The sequence below is a fragment of the Poecilia mexicana genome, unplaced genomic scaffold (genome assembly GCF_051168715.1).
Source record: "Poecilia mexicana isolate PSO_F unplaced genomic scaffold, ASM5116871v1 scaffold_8, whole genome shotgun sequence".
In the NCBI taxonomy this organism is placed as follows: domain Eukaryota; kingdom Metazoa; phylum Chordata; class Actinopteri; order Cyprinodontiformes; family Poeciliidae; genus Poecilia; species Poecilia mexicana.
This window is the reverse complement of record NW_028263377.1, coordinates 17895567-17914130: the sequence shown is the minus strand read 5'-3', so window position 1 is coordinate 17914130 and position 18564 is coordinate 17895567. Positions and strand designations below refer to the sequence as shown.

At 39.7% G+C, this 18564-nt stretch overlaps 2 protein-coding genes across 2 annotated transcripts; one reads left to right on the top strand and one right to left on the bottom strand.

The window, feature by feature from the left end:
• Positions 1 to 1211: 1211 nt before the first annotated feature.
• On the top strand, positions 1212 to 7129 carry LOC106925888 (medium-chain acyl-CoA ligase ACSF2, mitochondrial). The gene is made up of 16 exons (XM_088008400.1): positions 1212 to 1819; positions 2123 to 2348; positions 2435 to 2563; positions 3764 to 3817; positions 3911 to 4029; positions 4785 to 4947; positions 5046 to 5141; positions 5217 to 5368; positions 5447 to 5535; positions 5606 to 5682; positions 5756 to 5863; positions 6122 to 6273; positions 6355 to 6496; positions 6595 to 6705; positions 6788 to 6856; positions 6964 to 7129. The coding sequence occupies exons 1-16, from the start codon at positions 1722 to 1724 to the stop codon at positions 7012 to 7014; spliced, it is 1836 nt and encodes a 611-aa protein (XP_087864526.1). The 5' UTR covers positions 1212 to 1721; the 3' UTR covers positions 7015 to 7129.
• Positions 7130 to 8414: 1285 nt separating this feature from the next.
• Positions 8415 to 17854, bottom strand: ndel1b (nudE neurodevelopment protein 1-like 1b). The gene is made up of 9 exons (XM_015000452.2): positions 17685 to 17854; positions 15702 to 15798; positions 13058 to 13211; positions 11665 to 11813; positions 11441 to 11577; positions 11174 to 11341; positions 11003 to 11094; positions 10067 to 10212; positions 8415 to 9983 (listed from the first exon to the last, which is right to left on the bottom strand). Exons 2-9 carry the CDS (start codon positions 15785 to 15787, stop codon positions 9902 to 9904), a joined length of 1014 nt encoding a protein of 337 aa, XP_014855938.1. The 5' UTR covers positions 15788 to 15798; positions 17685 to 17854; the 3' UTR covers positions 8415 to 9901.
• Positions 17855 to 18564: the final 710 nt, after the last annotated feature.

The following is an 18564-nucleotide window of genomic DNA, read 5'->3' as shown; positions in this document are numbered from 1 at the left end:
TATTGTTTAACATGCTATCGCAAACATCATGCTCATGCTTTTAGACCGAGTCTTTAAGGGACTGAACTAAATAATAATAATAATAATAATAATAATAATAATAATAATAATAATAATAATAATAATAATAATAATAATAATAATAATAATAATAAAAATAACATTAAGTGATGCATAGCACATACTTTATTTCAGAACCAGCACTATGCCGCTAAAAAGAATTATTGAAACGGTTCTTGAACTTTTCAGTGCCACATAAAGCGCCACAAAAAGTAAAGTTGTCAAATTCGTCGGCCGTAAATTTCACATCAGGTCTTTCAGAAAAGCTCCAGCCGGTGGAGATTCTTGCATGAATGGGTGAGCTCTCCCTGCTGCCTCTGAAAGTTAAAGCTAAACCAAAAGACTGCAAGGTAACGTCATGCCAGTGTAGTTTTATCAGGCTTTGGCTTGACCATTACAAAGGTTTTAAGGTAGAAACTGTAAAGTCTGGTGTTTAAAGGTTAATACAATTTTGTTCTTTAATAAACCTAACTGTTTTTTTTAACATCTACATTGTTGCATTATTACATTGCTATTTTTTTTATTAGTATACAGTAGAACATTAACAATTTGGCCCTTCATGTGCTGCATGATATAGCAGCTTTCTTCACCATTGTTTTGCAACAACAAAGTCCCTGGTTCAAATTCCAGCGGGGGGCCTCGTGTGCACAGTTTGCATGATCTCCCCCATGCATGTGTGGCTTCCTTCCTCTGTAGAATAACTTACATGTTGGGCTCATTGGTTATGCAATGGACATAGCAGATAGATGCACGTTGTACGTAGGAGCATGAACTTAAAATGCCAACTTGTTCATTTCTATGACTAAACGTTGCAGAAATAGCATCACTTCTTATCTCGAAGTTGTTAAACACGATCCTCTGAGCAAAGGCCAGAGAGTTGACGGCTCGCTGTGAAGCATGGTCTGTTTCAGATTCATGTTTCAGAACCTAATTTAAAAAAAAAGAAAATAAACAATTTTCTAAAGTACAAACAACCAACAAGAAATGTCTTGTAAACAGAACACCCAGTGTTTGAAAAGTCGCCGTCTACCGATCGAGGTCTACGCAAGTCAACATACAAACAAAACATAAACACATTCCTAAACGAGACAAAATTAGAAAAACTCTAGAGATGGTTACTCCTGTTGTGTTAGCTTCTTATTAGCTCACAGTAAATATTTGCTGTTTATTAAAAGAAAATATTCTGACCAACATATCAGTTCGCCACATTTTCTGGGCCGATTCCTTTCTTAAACTCCAAAAGTTTTAAGGAACATCATATTTCAAAACTGATGTGGATATTTCAATATTTTCTTTGCAAACGAGACTGTTTTCTTTCAGAGTTTGGTACCTGCTTAATCTTCTCCAAAAAGGGTTAAACTGACAATATTGTTTACAACAATATTTATTTGTTGTTGGAAAATGATTTTGATGAACAAATATCTGGTTGAAAGATGCTGGTATGTGAAATCAAATTTTTTTTTTATTTTTATTTTTTTTAAAAAGGAGTTTGTTATCTTTTCAAGTGTGTACTTATGCAGCGACTGAGAATATAAGTTAATTATTACACATGCTGTAATTAAATCAAACCAGAGTGAACCAGCAGCGTTGCAGAGAACACTCTGCTGCTCAGACGGACCCTGACTGCATTCACATCCAGCTGGCTGCGGCGCCTGAAGGCCATGTCTGCACAGATTTCTTCCCCACTGCTCAGGCTCTGCTGCGCTTACGGTTTCCGACGTTTGGATGGCAGGGCGTGGAAACCGGGAGGGACGGTTTTGCTTCGGTAAGTTACTCTTAAAGATAAAAAAAATAATGATAATAAATAGTGTTTTGGGTTTAACAGCATATAAGGTCGTTGAGTGGTGTTTAAGTTCTGTCATGCCAGAATGTGTCAGAAATGTTGCATTTGCAAACAGAAAACTTGTGATTTCTGCCCATCAGCTTAGATAATTAAAAGCAGATTTTTTTTTTTTTGTGGTCATGCAAATTAAGGAATCAGTTTCCTGCAAATTTCCCCAAGTTTGATTTGCTTAAAAAAAATCTTTAAAGCTGCAGTCAGTCAAAACCCTGAAATGACAAGGCACACATTTGTGAATTTGATCTTTGCCAGGTCTCTCCATGTAGACAGTCCACCTCACAAACCATCCCTGACCACCAGCTACGTCCACGGCACCTCTTCCTATTCCTTGCTTCCCCTGACTGTAAGTCAGAGCCTGGAAGCTACGGTCCGACACTATCCTGACCGTGAAGCCGTGGTGTTTCTACAGGACGGCATCAGGAAAACCTTTGCTGAGTTCCAGACAGATGTGGGTTTCAGATTTAACCCGTTTTGATTAGGTTTTCTAAATCTTGCATGCAGTCAACCCACTTTCTACCATTTCTTCCTGACAAGGTGGACACGGCTGCTGCTGGCCTGCTTGCTCTGGGCTTGACGAAAGGCGATCGACTGGGGATTTGGGCTCCCAACATATACGAATGGATCCTTTTCCAGTTTGCTTCAGCTAAGGCCGGAATTATCCTGGTCAGTGTAGAATCTGTCTGTATTTACAAGTCAGATGGACGTTGAACCTTTCAGTGACTTACGGGGAGAGTTGTGCTGCTGGAAGTTTACCAGGTTATCATTTTCCACATATGACATTTTCCCATAAAATGCAATTTTATTCAGATATTTAGAAGTCCCAACAGCGGTTTGTTAATTTTACTGATTCATTATAACTCTGAACACATATTCAATGAATTTAAAAAATGTTAGGCACAGCTTTGAATTTATTGTGGATTTCCTCCAAACAAAATGCAACATGCAAACTCAAAAATGGACATACATGTACACTGATATTTGGTCAAATGAATAAATAGATAACTAAAAATCACAAGTTGTACCTTACCACAAGGTTTGGTAACCACAAACATAATTCTAGTTGCATTGTTTATTCATTTTTTTTGTTTGATTTTATTTATTTGGACCAAGTTGCATTAATAATGAATAATTATATTCAACACCAAAAGTGACGCCTGTGAAGAAGCTATAAAACTTTTTCTTAAAAACATTTAGTAAAATTCACAACAGGTAACGTTTCCTTCTGCAAACATTAAGAACAGAATGTTATCTTGTACTTTCCCCCCCCGGTTTAAAACAACGTCCTTGATATCCGCTCCCAGCCAGTTCTTATCATCTATCTTTAGCACAATCTCTCCCTGAAAAAGTCAACACGGCGTTTTGAAAAAAAAAAAAAAAAAAACCCCTGCAGAATCTATTTTTACTGCAGGGTATCTAATGTAGTTGCGGGAATCTTTTGAGCGCAGTGTGTGTATGATAGAAAGAGGAAGATGATGAGTGGAGGAGAGAGCCAGGAAAGCAGACACCATGATGCACCTCTAACCAGATAAACACTCAAAGAACAACTGATCACCTAAGTCAACAATTTTCTTTTTTAAACATTCAGTTAAATGACTTTGATCTTTGACTAACGTGATGTTTGCAGGAGAAAGACAAGACAGTGGAATAAAACCTAAATGTACTTTACTTGGTTAAATATCCAGAAGCTGTCTGATGTCTACAACAGTCCGACGTCATTACTTGGTTGTATAATTCAGACCATGCGGAATAAAAATGAAAAGGCAACAGATTCAAACGTGTGCCCTCGCTCTTTGTTTCTAATGTGTTGAAGTTGTTTGCTGTTTAAATTTTCCACCCTGACAAACCTTGTTGCTGTGCCTACAGGTGTCACTGAACCCAGCCTATCAAGTAGACGAATTGGCGTTTACACTGCAAAAGGTAAAGAAAAAAAAAAGAAGAAGTGCAGAGTGATTTTTCTTTTAAACAAATCATTTCAAATCGATATTAGAACCGAGATTTGCCTGTACGTAGGTGCAGTGTAAAGCAGTGTTGTGTCCAACCAGCTTTAAAAGCCAGAACTTTTGCGAGATGCTGCGGGAGATTTGTCCAGGAATCGAGTCGATGCCACCCAGTACGATCAAAAGCTCCAGGTTTGACACAATCAAACGTTATTTTACGTTATGGTCCTTCCACTGTTGATATTTAGGGATGAACAGGATCTACAATGTCCAAACTTTTTACAAACTTGTCAAGTCAAAAGTATTTTGGGTCATAAATTGGTTTGCATTTTTTTTCCCCCCCAAATTAAAAATGATGTTTGTTTAGCCTATCAGCTAGCTCAAAAAGCAATATTTTAATTAAATTAAGCAGCAAAATTTGTGAATAGAACTTGGAAAACCCTTGTGGATTTGAAACATAAACAAAAGAGTCTTGCAAAGTTGCCTTAAAATTAAAAAGGCATTTATCTTTTTTTTTTTTCCAGGTTGTTTTCAACAGTTTCTAGCAACAGCATAAATAAATGGTGCATTCATCAATTCAATTTCATTCAATTCAGATCAAATCAGTTTATGTATGTAGTACTAATTTACAACAAAAGTTGTCTCAAGGCACATTACAAAAATAATAATTTGAGTTCAATCATATATGCATTCCAACTGATTCTAGGTGTGAAGCATATCAGCATGTTCAATTAGTTATTGAAAGGAAACCCAGCATGTTGCATCGAGTCCGATTCACTTTTCCAGGGAGCCAAATTCTTATAATTTCTGAACTGCTGTCATAGGCCACACTAAATTATTTAAACGGCACCAGAGTCGGATGTTGGACATCTTGCCCTAGTTATTTAAAATGTATAATCATATTAATCCTGTCAGCAGCTCAAAGAATCTGTTTCTGGATCTTCCAGGGTGCCAGAGCTGCGTATGATCATTGTGACCGACAACAGGCAGCCAGGGATGCTGCACGTGGACGACGTGATGCAGGCAGCGGAGAGTTGGCACTGCAAGCAGCTGTCGGACCTGCAGAGCCAGCTGTCCTTTGACGATCCCATCAACATCCAGTTCACTTCAGTAAAACTGCATTACGAAACCTTTCACATGCAGCGATGTGATAGCATATCGAGACATATTTACCTAGACGCACGTTTCTCTTGCTTCACTGGCACTAGGGTACCACTGGGAAACCAAAGGGAGCCACTCTTTCCCACAACAATATTGTAAATAATGCATATTACGTGGGCCTCCGTATGGGCTACGATCGCAGAGTGAGTCCACACTTGTCTGGTGTATGTAAACCACACATTTTGATTTGAATAACTGTGTTTATTATTGACAATCAGCCTCAGGTGCGAGTGTGTGTGCCTGTGCCTATGTACCACTGCTTCGGCTCTGTGATTGGAGGGATGAGCATGGCAGTTCATGGCATCACGCTCGTGTTCCCTTCTTCTGCATACAACAGCTCTGCCAATTTAGAGGCCATCCAGAATGAAAAGTGTGCTCCTCAGAGTCCATAGTGCGTCCAGTAGCAAGAACTCTCAATGATTGCTGATCATACCTTCCTCCGCTTTAGGTGCAATTTTGTCTATGGCACTCCCACAATGTACACTGACTTGCTCAGTCGTGATTTACACAAGTATGACCTGTCATCAGTCGAAGCTGGTAAGAGACTTAAAAAGTCAAGATTAGTTGGTTTTGTTGAATTTGGAGTGACGTATTGTCTTTGCTTTAGGTCTCATAGGAGGCTCTCCGTGCCCCCCTGAGATCCTGAGGCGGCTCATATCAAACATGAACATGAAAGAAATAACTGTGAGGATTTAATTGTTTTAATGTGTGACAGTCAAAGAGCTCCTGAGAGTAGATTAAGTTAATCTTTTTACAGATTATATACGGAACTACTGAAAACAGCCCTCTTACGTTCCTGGGGTTCCCTCAAGACAATGATGATCTGAAGATGAACACTGTCGGGTGTATCATGCCTCACACTGAGGTATGCTTTCCTTTGCATCCATCCAGTTAAGTTCCTACTCAATCCTCACACCCTGTACAGGTCACCAGTCCATCAATAAAGAGAAAACCTTGCATGCAAATAATCATCTAAGGGCAAATTTTGGAGAACAACAAGAATGTTTTGGAATATGGGTAGAAGGAAATCCTGGAGGACCTTTTTGGTGCAAAGAAACAGTGCAGCTGCTCAAACCCTGAGCTTTTTCACACTCTAACAAGATGCCAAAATGTGTGTCTCAAGGCCAAGATAGTGGACCCCAACTCGGGCCAGATTGTCCCTTTGGGGGCCTCCGGGGAGCTGATGACCAGAGGTTACTGTGTGATGCTCGGGTACTGGGACGATCCTCAGAAAACCAGAGAGGTCATCTCTGAGGATCGCTGGTATAGGACTGGGTAAGATGAGTTTTTAAATTTAGAGATGGTTTTTTTTTGTAATAATTTTAAAGTTATGAGTGAGTTACTTCTTCCGTGCAGCGACACAGCCAGCCTGAACAGTCTGGGGTACTGCTACATCGAGGGACGCATGAAGGACATGATCATTCGGGGAGGGGAGAACATTTACCCCGCTGAGGTGGAACAATTTCTCCACAAGCATCCAAAAGTTCTGGAGGTGCAGGTGAGATTTCAAAACTCCCCGAGGGTGAGCTGTTTGCGCTAAATATTTTATTTTTAGCGCAAACTACAGCACAACTAAAGAGACGCTCGGCTTCCCAGGTGGTTGGAGTGAAAGACGAGAGGCTGGGTGAGCAGGTGTGCGCCTGCGTCAGGCTGAGGGAGGGCCAGACCTCCACTGTGGAGGAGATAAGAGATTTCTGCACAGGGAAGGTAAGAAAAGATGGACATACTGTACATCCAAACAGACCAAAATGATTTTTAATTATTTAATTGTTTGTTTTTTTTCTTTTAGATTTCTCACTTTAAGATTCCACACTATGTGGTGTTTGTAGACAGTTACCCACTAACTGTCTCTGGGAAGGTAGGAGAGCTGCTTTAATGCCATTATTTACAAATGTAGCCAATATAACATAATTCATGCTTGAGTAGTAAAGCTAAACTTTTTTTTTTGTTTGTTTGTTTCTCTAGATCAAGAAGAACATATTAAAGAAGGAAATGGAGAAGAAATTGGGTCTTTGATTTTTTATTTTATTTTAGCTTTTACAGAAAGTCATTGTAAAATGAGTAAAGACTGAAACTAATTTATGTATCTGAATAATTTATGCCTTATTTTAAATTGTGCTGGAATATTAAAGCAGCCTGTTGATTTATTCTTGACCTGGGGAACAATATTAAGCTTTAAAAAAAAAAAAAAGAAGCACATGAATGATTCAGTTTTTAATTGTCCCGCCATACATCTTAAAATGAGCATCAACTGTATATAGGCCTGTCACAATAACAAATTTTACTGAGTGATTAATTGTCTAAAAAAATTATTGCGATAAGCGATAATATTGTTTCAAGACCTTCTGACACTGATTTAATGGAAATGACGTAATAATGCATACTATTTCCTGCCATAGATAGATGCACTTTATTTTCAAAAGAAACTGATAAACTAAATAAACAAAACAACCAAAAACAAAAATAAAATGGATTCTCAGTCTCCATTAACAAAAAACGTACTTGAATAAAAAGTAAACAATATAAAGCAATAGTGGAAATAAATACTGCATTCAACCAAAAGAGTCCAGATTATGAAGTCTGTATTGCCCTTCAGTAATCACTAGATTTAAACCCTAACCCTAATGCAAAAGTTCACACACGATTTTTTTGCCCCCATTTTTCCCTTACGACAATCTTAGAACGTTGGCCGATCTAAGATTGTCGCTGGTGAACCGATCATCATTTAGTGTGATTTAGATCGTCGTGGCCGCTCCGATCTAAATCAGGGGTTTTTCCCGACTGGGAGCTTAACGCTGAATGTGACAGGTAGCCAATCAGAAAGCGCGGATTCTCCTCCTGATTTCTGAGGGGAAATTATGGAGGGGAATCCCAAACAGCTGACACGGCGCAACCCGAAGTCCAGCAGACATTGGAGATGATATGTGGAAACATTAATATTTATTCAACATTTCATGCAAAGAATATAGAAAGGACAAGTGGAGGAGTTGGAGCCAAACTGCTACGTAGTTGATAAACCTGGTAACTTTTTAGCTGCTCTTCGTTAAAGTGACATAAATAGGTTATAATGATTTTCATTCAGTCAGGACTTAGGCTGACTCTAGCCATATGCGTCACAGGTAGATTCTAGTAAAGCATTGATTAATGCCCGATTTAAAAATTAGTTAACTGGAGTTGTAGCCATTATTTTGGGCTACATGTCGATAGGTTTAATTTATCGTGTGATTAATTGATTTATGGTTTATCGCGACAGGCCTAACTGCATAACTTTCAATAAATTATTTTAAACAAGCAACTTTTTAGACATGTTTTTAGATTATCAAAAGGTGTGATAAGTTAAAGTTTTAGATAATAATAGGTTTCTTAAAAAAACAAACAAAAAAAACAATATGCTTTCATTTCACCAAGACCATAGACATATTTATTATCTCAATCTTTATTTACTTTAACAATTGAAAATTTAATAGCATATTACAATGGCTGTAACCACTGTACAAAAGTAAAACTTATCTCAACACATGCCATACAGAATCTGAAATAAATAGGACTTTAATGCCAAATGTCTGTATATACAGGTAAGCAAATTTTCACCATCTATAAATACCACTGTACAAACTCGCTGAAGTGGCTTCAGTAACAGGCTCTCATGTAAACTGAGATCTCGTAAATACAAACAACAACTAACCTTTAAATTATACTTCAGGCTACTAAGGGTTTAAAAATGTGAGCTGCAAGAAGAAAAATGGATACAAAGTCAATTAGAATAATAATAGGCCTTCGCAGTGCTTAGCTGCTCGGGCCTAATAAAGCTGCCAAGACCAAAACAAAAAACCAAAAAAGTTAATACCAAATTAATATTAGTGAAAAACAGAATCTGTGCTGCACTGCACAAAACCCTGAAAAGATCCATTGAATTTAGATTTGCTTCAGTAAAACTTAAACTGCCAGGAAGATTTTTCAATATTTTGTTTGGCTTTGACAATCCTTTCCAGGTGGTGAGAGTTTTAGGGCCAAATTCATGTCATAACATAATAAAGACAAAACTGTTTTCTTAAATTATAAGTAGAAAAAAAGAAAACAACTCAGGGCGGCAGAAGAATGCTTCACCCAACAGAAAACATGGCAACTACTGCGCTACATAACTTTGGACAATCAACATTCACTTCGGTCTGTCTGCTCAGCGCAGGGCCGACCCGCACTCCTGCAACCATAAGTAGACATGCAAAAAAAAAAAAAAAAAAAAAGCAGCAAACAAGAAAAATGCATTTCAAAGCATACAAAACAAACCGGCTAGAATAAGCATTTCCCTTTTTTTTTTTTTTTAAATATTAAACATTCAAAATATAAATTAGTTCAACTGTGCAATTCAGGAGAAAATACATGAAGAAAAAAAATCAAAAAGAAGCTGTGGTCGGTTGAGGGCCTCTTTGTCAAGAAGAAGTTCGTTAGAGCCGTTGAGTTAGTGCTGCAGCGCGAACAGTGACATCAATGGAGCAAACAAGCACTGAAGAGCTCTGCTGTAGGCACATGCAGGGATCAGGTAGGAGCATGGCTACCCAGCTGCACTCCGAGCTGCAACCTGGAGGCAAGTTTATTTAACTTCTCTCGTGCATCTGTCAAATTCAGTCATGCATTCCCTCACCCAGTCAATGCTCTTTCACTCAGTCACACACACACACACACACACACGCGCGCGCACGCACATGCACGCACACACACACACACACACACACACACACACACACACACACACACACACACACACACACACACACACACACACACACACACACACACACACACACACACACACACACACACACACAGCAGCTCATGAGTCCTATTTGTAGCCATGTTGTGTTGGATGGGCTTTGAGCGGAGGTTTGAGTGGCATATTGGGTCCTCACACACTTAAAGGCAGCATGCCTGGAGGAGGGATGGCTCTGTTGGTTGCCATGGAGCTCGGGTCCAGTCCATTAACAGTGCTGCACATGAGAACAGGACATGAACTTTGTTAGCGGGTGTGAATTAAGACGTAGCAGAACCAAACCTACAAGAGAGGCTTTACCTTGTTTCAAAGTAGGCCGTGTGCAGAGGGTGTGGGAACTTTGTAGGGTTGCTGTTGAGGATTGTGCCGACGTCTGTGGAGTATTTTTTTCGCGCTGCCTGATCTTTGGCAATGTTCCTACAAGCTGCAAGTTTGGTCTCCAAAGCCTAATGACAAAACAGGGGGGAAAAAAAGCTGAATTTAGCCTTAAAAATAAAGCTTGTGACTTAAACACAAATTAAAACAATGAGACGTAGAATTTTATATCTTGATTTTTTTGTAGCAATAGTTTTGCTCCTCCTTTGCTGCCACATTATTTCTGCACCAAATATATACAGACAGCAACACAGCCACCAGGCCCAGCATGCTGGAGCCCCTACTGCACCTATTTTTGCATCGGTACAGTTGCAGAAATAATCAAAGAGATACAGTAGGCTGTTTTAATTTATTCAGTTCTGCTATTTTAAATAGCAGAACTGTTTCTAAATCAATATATGACGCTCCAGGTTGGAAAAGGAAGGATAATTATACATTTGCAGAGAAAATCCACTGGTTTAAGATAAAACTTGTAAAATCACCCATGTTGCATAATACAAGCAAACCTTTGTCACAGAGTAAATTTATCAGTTACGTTTATTGAACTAAATTTATATAACTATTTTGAACAGATCTCACTGGAAGAGTGAAAGTTGTGCTCGCATAAGGCTCAAGTTTTCAAAAATGTTAATTTATTTGCCCTCTGTGTTGACCTTCTTCTAAGTGCGTGCATAATGCGTCATTGCTCTGTGGCCAGACAGAGATGTGTTGATGCTACTATTTTTGCCTTCTTTCAAAATTAGAAAGCCAAGCAATTTCAAAGGACCAGTTTGCACTTTTGAATCTGTCTCTAAACTCTCACAGAGAGATGCAAAAGGAGTAAATCAGCTATACATTTATAATGAAATAAATAAAACCTACCCCAACTTTTCTCAGAAGGTCTCCAACTATATTAAGAGCTGAGATCCTGGCAGAAGGTGTTAGAGCTGAGCCATTGCAGCCATTGGTCAGTCCTACAGTAAAAAGATTAAATTAATGAAAATATGTATATTTTTAAATATATGCAGAAATAAGAGTGGGAACAACCCTTACCCTTTTGGCTGATGAATGCATGCTCTATACTCTTCCCTACAGGCGTTGCAGGGAGGGATAAAGAGGCCTGGACTGCAGAATCAGTCTTGTCTATATCTGACGTTGGCGAGCTCGGTGCCGACATCCTGTCAGTGCTCCGCTCTCGTACTGCCAGCTCCTGTCGCAGATCTGCAGGAGATTGAAGTGTGACTAATAAAATTCTCATCCAAAATGCCACAAACAGCACAAGCCCAATCTAAAAAAAAAAAAAAAAGGTTTCTTCCTTACCTCTGGCTTCGTCTTTCAGCCGCTGCACTGACACAAGGAGCGACTCCTTCTCGTCCAGCTCGCTCTCAAGGAAAGCATTTCTCTCGATGGCCTGGTTCAAACGGCTCTCAAAGTCCTCCAGAGACACTATGGTTGCCCTAAAGTCAGAAATGTGGCTTGTTTCGTGAACACAGCAGAGAATCTAACAGTCTAAATGTGTCTTAATGCATTATTCTCATTCGGACCTTTTGGCTCTCTCCAAGTCGTCATTGGCTTGTTCCAGTTCTCGTACGTATTTGTGTAGCTGCTCCTTGATGCTGCGGGTCTGGCTCAGGTCGTCCTCCAGCATGGAAATCTGTTTGTAACTCTGAGCATACTGCTGCTCTAGCTTTTCCTGACAACAGATAGAATAAAGAGAAGAAAACGCCCCGGGAGTGAGCCGATGTAGAGAACCTGGAGCACAAAAAGTGCACTGTTTGAAAATACTATTTTATGCATTCGGTTGATGGTCACAAACAACAGCACAGGAAACGAGGCGAGTCACAAGACAGTCGAGATGTTCTTTGGTGTTATTTCACTGTCAAAAGGCCCCTTTGTTCCCAGGGGAGACCCCTGGCCCCACTTCCTGCGCTAGGTTACGTGTAATTAGAGGCACTGCTGCGTGCCTTTACTGTGGCCCCTGACGCACAAAGACAGGAAGGAATCATTCATACCTTCTCCGGTTCATTTTCAGTGTTCCTTTTTAGAGTTAGGTGTGGCACATGGGCTCACATGTTTAACCACAATGTGTTGATGGTGAATTTCTCATTGTGTGCACATAAATACAGCCGGCAACGATCAGAACTCGGCACTCAGGCCCGCTCTGATTTAGAACGAGACTCGTCCTTCCTATTTCCTTCTACTTTATCCTGACATCCAATTAAGCCTTGCCACAGGATTACATAACATGCTTTATAAACTCTGTCCTAGGAAGCAGATCAGATGACTCAAGTAACTCTGCTTGGTGTCCCAACTGGAGATGCACCTATGACCTTCCAGGTTCCTATTTTAGCAAATTCTGATTGTTTTTTTTTTTTAACTTTTATGCAATTTATTATTTATTTTCCTGGATAAATCTTTAAAATCTTGTCCTGACTATAAAATGTTTGTTTTAAAATACAAGAGTTTCTCAAAAGCAGACTGATGTTTCTCTCTGCATCTTGTATATGTATTTAACTAAATTATAAGACAGCGTGTAGCAAACATTTGCCTTTTTTTCCCCCCCACAAGATCCATTCAAAATGATCAACAGCTGTTTTCAACTTGGTTTTTTTGAGGGTGAAAAACCCCGATTTGCATTCCAGTGTTGAATTGTTTGACTGCCAAGTCATTCATTAATTTATTGTCACAATGCAAGACCGTTACGTAGACGTTAGTGTGAACAAACATTCTTTATTTTAGGGTCAGAGGCATCTGACCAGAGAAATATTTTGAGCAAACACGGGAACTTGTATGATGTGAAAGGACATTTTCCATAATGAAGGACTTGTGGTTGTCTGTGTTGCAGAACTTTGATTTGAAAGGGCTTTCTTTGTGTCAGATTTTTACTTCTGTGAGATTTCTAAAAGAATGTCATCATTTTCTAATCTAGCGGTTTACCTTTAGGTTGGACGACTCGTTCTTCAGTCTCTCGTTTTCAGCTTGTAGATCTCGAAGGCGGTGTTCAGTCTGACTGAGCTGAGCCTCCAGTTCGGCCTCCAGTTCCCGGCTCCCCTCCTGGAACTCCTGCAGCTCCTCTTGAGCATCTTGGCAACTAAATGATACAAACACAGAGAAGAGGGAGGAAAAAAAACAAAAACAACTGTCATTGTTTCACATCTGCATTACGGATCAACACTGGAACCATTCAGCTTTACAGAGCTGAATGGTTCTAGAAAACGGCCAGGCTATTGTTCTGCAGGAAGAGTTTAGCTCATGCATGTTCCTGGAGCTTTGACAGAAATAGACCTGAAAAAGGCCCAACTTTCACTCGTGATTTAACTATACCACATCAATCCCATCTCAGGCTTGCTGAATTAACATAAGCGTGCTACTTGTATAATATCTATAAAAAAAGGTACATTTGTATTAACAACCAAAGCTGGAACCGAAAAGCTCATTCTTACATAACCTTTTTCCTGATCAGATGACCCTGTACCTAATGCCACGGTGAGTTCAGCTGACTTGCACTGCGATAATACTCTCAGAGAGAGCTGGAATCCATGAATCAGTTTCTGTGCGTGGTCGTTCCACGCATGCCAATGTCAGAGAGCCTTGTGACGTCAGCACAAGGGATCTCCAACGGGCCCAGCGCCAGGCAGTCGATTTAAAACTACACTCTCAATGTGCAAATCTACAAGAAGTTACTATTTCATACAAGTGTCAAATGTAGCAAAGCAAAACATGGGAAGTTAAACATTTCAAAAAAAGGTAATTTATTAACAACGCAAGCTGCTGCTGCTGATAGGTTGGTGTTAAAGTCCGCCTGAGAAAACACATGCTTGAAACACGTGCAACAAGCCACCTACTTGAAGTTAGTTTTTCCGTGGCTTGATGTTTTCCCATATACCCACTGCAGGAATTTCTCAGAAAACCACCATGTCTTTAACCCTTTATATGCAACCTTTCACTTCGCCTGAGTGGCTCTCAGCTTCATGTATGAAACAAGCAGGGTTTAAAAAGATTTACGCAGCACAGCTGCAGACCCCAGAAAGGCTTGTGGCTTTTGCTAAAGCAGTCAAAGCTTTTGTCATTTCCTCTTGAATTAGTCAGCAGGTTTGCGGTTTGTTATGTCATAAGGGCCCCGGCAAGCCATTTGCCTTTTTTGGGCTCGTCCCAGTCGCTCTGCGCTGAAACCCACAAGCATTTCTCAACTGAGGTAGGCTTTTATTTTTTGTGCTAATACAGGGGAACTGCTGCCAGCTACAAAATGAGCACAGTTATGTTGCTGCAAGATGAGCTTATTGAGCAAAAACATTATTCTGTAATTACACACACAAAACGCTGAGAACAAAACGAAACGTGCATCTCAAGGTCACGCATAAAAACAGAACGCTAAAAATTAGGGCTGTTGTAAACGAATATTTTAGTAATCGAGTATTCTATCGATTATTCTTACGATTAATCGAGTAATCGGATAAAAAAAAATTATAAAATGAAATATTGGTAAATCTGGCATAATACCGGTGTTACTATCAGATATCAATATCAGTCCAATTTTTCATATTTGAGCATCCCTAACAGTTGCTTTATTGTAGTTTAGAAAACTAACCTGTAACAATAATAGCTCACTTTCTAAGTTAACCAGAAGAAAAGTTATAGAAAAATCTGAAATTATATTGAATTTAATAACAAAGAGGCAGGCTCACAAATATGCTTATAAAAAATGTCTACAATCCAGCTTTTAGTTTATGTATTCATCTTCAGTGAGTTTAATAGATTAATTAAACTCACCTTGCCACCTAACCTGTCACGCTTTGGGTTTGAAAATACGGGAAATGCCGCCTGGAGTGGGAAGAGAGGGCGAATGAACGAACGTAAGATGGGGTGGAGGGGAGGAAATAGACCAGCGGACTGACGAACCGTTAGACCGGGGGACGAACACGGGGGGAAGCAATACGGGATATTTACGACACCTTCACTGGTCACACTCAGAAACTCATCTACCAGCCATGTACGATGCGCTCCGCCACCCGTTTCTTCAGACCGGGATATGAAATTTATTGTGCGGTTCGTCGGTAAAGCTACATTTACACGGTAAGCATCAGCTACTCAGCCGCCCGCCCTGTTCAGGCTATCCGCTCACCTCAGCGCTCTTCCCGCCGTTCGCTTTCAACCAGCAGCCCCGGAGGAGAAATGCTGCCGTACTCCAGGCATTCCCCCAGTCATTTTAAGGATGCTTATTGGTTCCCCAAAAACGATAAAAAGTCAGGCATTATCATCAATCAATAAAATCCCCACGGGCCAATCTTGAAGATTGGACTTTATGCCGCTGAGACTTAGCTTTTGTCAACAACTCAGAGGCGGAAGTGAGAGCTCCGCGCAACGCAAATGAAGTCCCGGCCGGAACACAGTGCGCTAACTAATAAAACATAAATTAAAGAAGCTTCGAGGCAGGTAAATTTTCCTCGAGGAATTTTAGTAATCGAGGTACTCGAATCATTCGAGGAATCGTTTCAGCCCTACTAAAAATATCAACTTACTGTTTACAACCGACATATAAAATATATGACACAAGGTATGAAGTCACAGGAGCACAACCTACCTTTTCTTATATTTCAGGGCTTGAGTTTTCCAATAATCAACCTCCTCATCCTTTGATGAAAATTTAGGAATCATCTCTGTGTCCATGTCAGGGCAACCTAAGAACAAAAAAAGACATTCTTAATACACTGACTGGTAAAATAAGAAAAAAATAAAAACACTTTAACACAAGCAGGTTACCCTCGTCTGGCACTAAATATTTAATCTTTTGTGTTCTTTGGCATGTCGAAACAAGTATGACGCATTCCCTTCTTATCTCAAGTCAGAGCAACCAATGAAATCCAGTTTTTAAATTTTCCACCTGAATGGAAAACAACACATTTTTGAGGTCCAAAATGAGAAATAATTCCAGGTACGTCTGACCATGTCACGATATGGCCAGTATGTTCAGTATTTTTGAATTTGAATTTGAATTATGCCAGCTAGTTCTTAATGAAGGAATGCTTCATTGGTTTAAAAAACAACAATGTGTGTTTAAGTGTATAAATGTGCTAAATAATGTGCCATTTGCTAAATAAAAGAGGACTTTGTATTTACACCTCTATAAAGCTTGCTGTTCAACTTTAGACAACCAGTTCCCAGAAAACATCCACATAAAGAGTAGTTAATGTAAAACAGATGTTTTATGTGTTTAATCCGCTGTTGTGTTTGCAAGAGCAGCACTATAGCACACAGCTGCTACCATAATCCATGCAGAATTGAAAATAAATAAATAAAAATAGAATGTTTTCAGGAAAATTTAAGAATATTTGCAACTGCTTTTGGGTTTTGTGGGACTATAGATTTAGTCTCTGACTTAGATTAGACTAAAGAGGATGTGTGATTTTCTCCACTCAGCGGGTGGGCGACTGCTCTTCCGTTGAAACATTCCTGTGAGGTGGCCTCATCAGCAACTGACTGACTGACAGCATGTGTTAGTATGCAGCTTCACAAATCAAAACAGTGGAAAACTGGATGGTTTTCCCAAAATACCACTGACAAAACAAGTTGGGTGCATCATGTGATAGGGGGAGACTTATCGGCTATCCAGGAAAGTACCAAAAAAATGTCAAGGGGATTCTGTGTCTCCCAAATACATGTGACAATCAAGAGCTGCCATGGTAACAGGCTGAAGCCTTGTAGAAAACTGGATAGTCAATGGCACATTGAGAAGTACAGAGGCAGCCTTTTCAGATCGGCAATGCCTTGTTGTCAACACAGAGTGTACAGGTAACATAACACACCAGCAGAAGAGGTCAAGCCCGATCATGTAACAGGTTAAGAATAAGGACAGGAGGGAACCTGCATTAGGAGGGATGATAATTTCACCCTCCTTCTTTGTCATGACAAAACAAGGACTAAAAGGGAAAGTCCTCTACCACCATCCAAGCTTATGCTTTAAGAATGATGACTCCATATTTAATAGAACCTCGGAAGCTGATGAGGTCAGTATTACAAAAACTCTTTTCCATTAATGTTTATTCAGTCTTACTGCTTTAATCTGCACGGAATAGCATCACTCCTTGAAGGTTTAAAGGGTGTGGTGGTGATATTACACCTCAAATCTTTGAGTAATGCTTAATATATTCTGCTAGATTGCTGCCTTAAATTAGCATCTTTTGTGAACTGGGTATTAGGGGTGGGGGTGGGGGGACTCCAAACATTAACAGATTCTGAACGTAAAACCAACGACCAGTATTCATTTAAAACGAATCATACTGACCGTATATTATCTAAGAAAAGTTATTTAGCCAAGCAGAGAAGAGGTCGCTAATTTAAACATGTCGATATCTGATACCCTACGTTTAGACTGAAGCAGTCCTGTGTTTAAAGACACCAGAAGGTTCCACATACAGCGGACTGAGACTAAATTAAATGTAAAAGCTAAGGAGTACAGTCGAAATGTGAGCTTTTATCTTGGTAACGTTCACAAAACGACAGCACCGGAGAACGTTGAACGAACAGGCCAAAAATTGACAATAATAAATCACACTTAAATCCTTACCTGCTCATATCAACCCGTTGTCTGGTCCTCTTTCTCAACAATACTCCGTTCAGCCGGTAAAATATACAACGAGACGCAGTCCTTCTCCCGGTACGGGCCTCTGCTACTGACTGAGGGAACTGGAATGTGTTTAGGAAATTGCCAACGCGTCTCCCGGAACTAACGTATGTCCTCGTGCAAGACGTACGCCGTGACGTAGTTTCACTTTACGTAACGTCTGAAACTAAAAGAGGCACTCCTTTTTCTTTCTTTTCTTTTCCAAGGAAGTGTTGGAGTTATGCCAATAACCACAAGGTGGCGTCCACAAGCGGACTAACCTGACCCTAGTGATAGATGAGAAACAAAATACATGTTTTTGATTAAATATACGTTTCATTCAAAACCATCCATCCATCCATCCATCCATCCATCCATCCATCCATCCATCCATCCATCCATCCATCCATCCATGTCATTGGCTCACCAAACTAAAACATGGCTAGCAAAGTACACAGAACAAACAGTGCATTCACATTTAAACCAGTTTAGAATAGTTTACATGTGGCGTTACATTCCTACCCTAAGGGGCTAACCCTAACATGCATGCTTAGTGGACTGTGGAAGACAGCAGGGACATCCATTGGCTGGAGTGTGGACAAATTTAGAGAATTTCCTTTTTTGTAAGAGTAAAAAAAAAATGTTTGCACATGAAAACTTTCAAGATGCAGAAATTAAACAAATTTGTATTCAATGTTTCACATTGTATGTTCCAAAGTTACTTGTATGTTTCTTGAATCAATTGAAGTTAGCACAATTGTTTTCTACTCATAAAAGGTATTTTTCTCATTCTTTAGCCATCTGGTCATATTCACAGAAAAGAAATCAGTAATGCAGACTGACC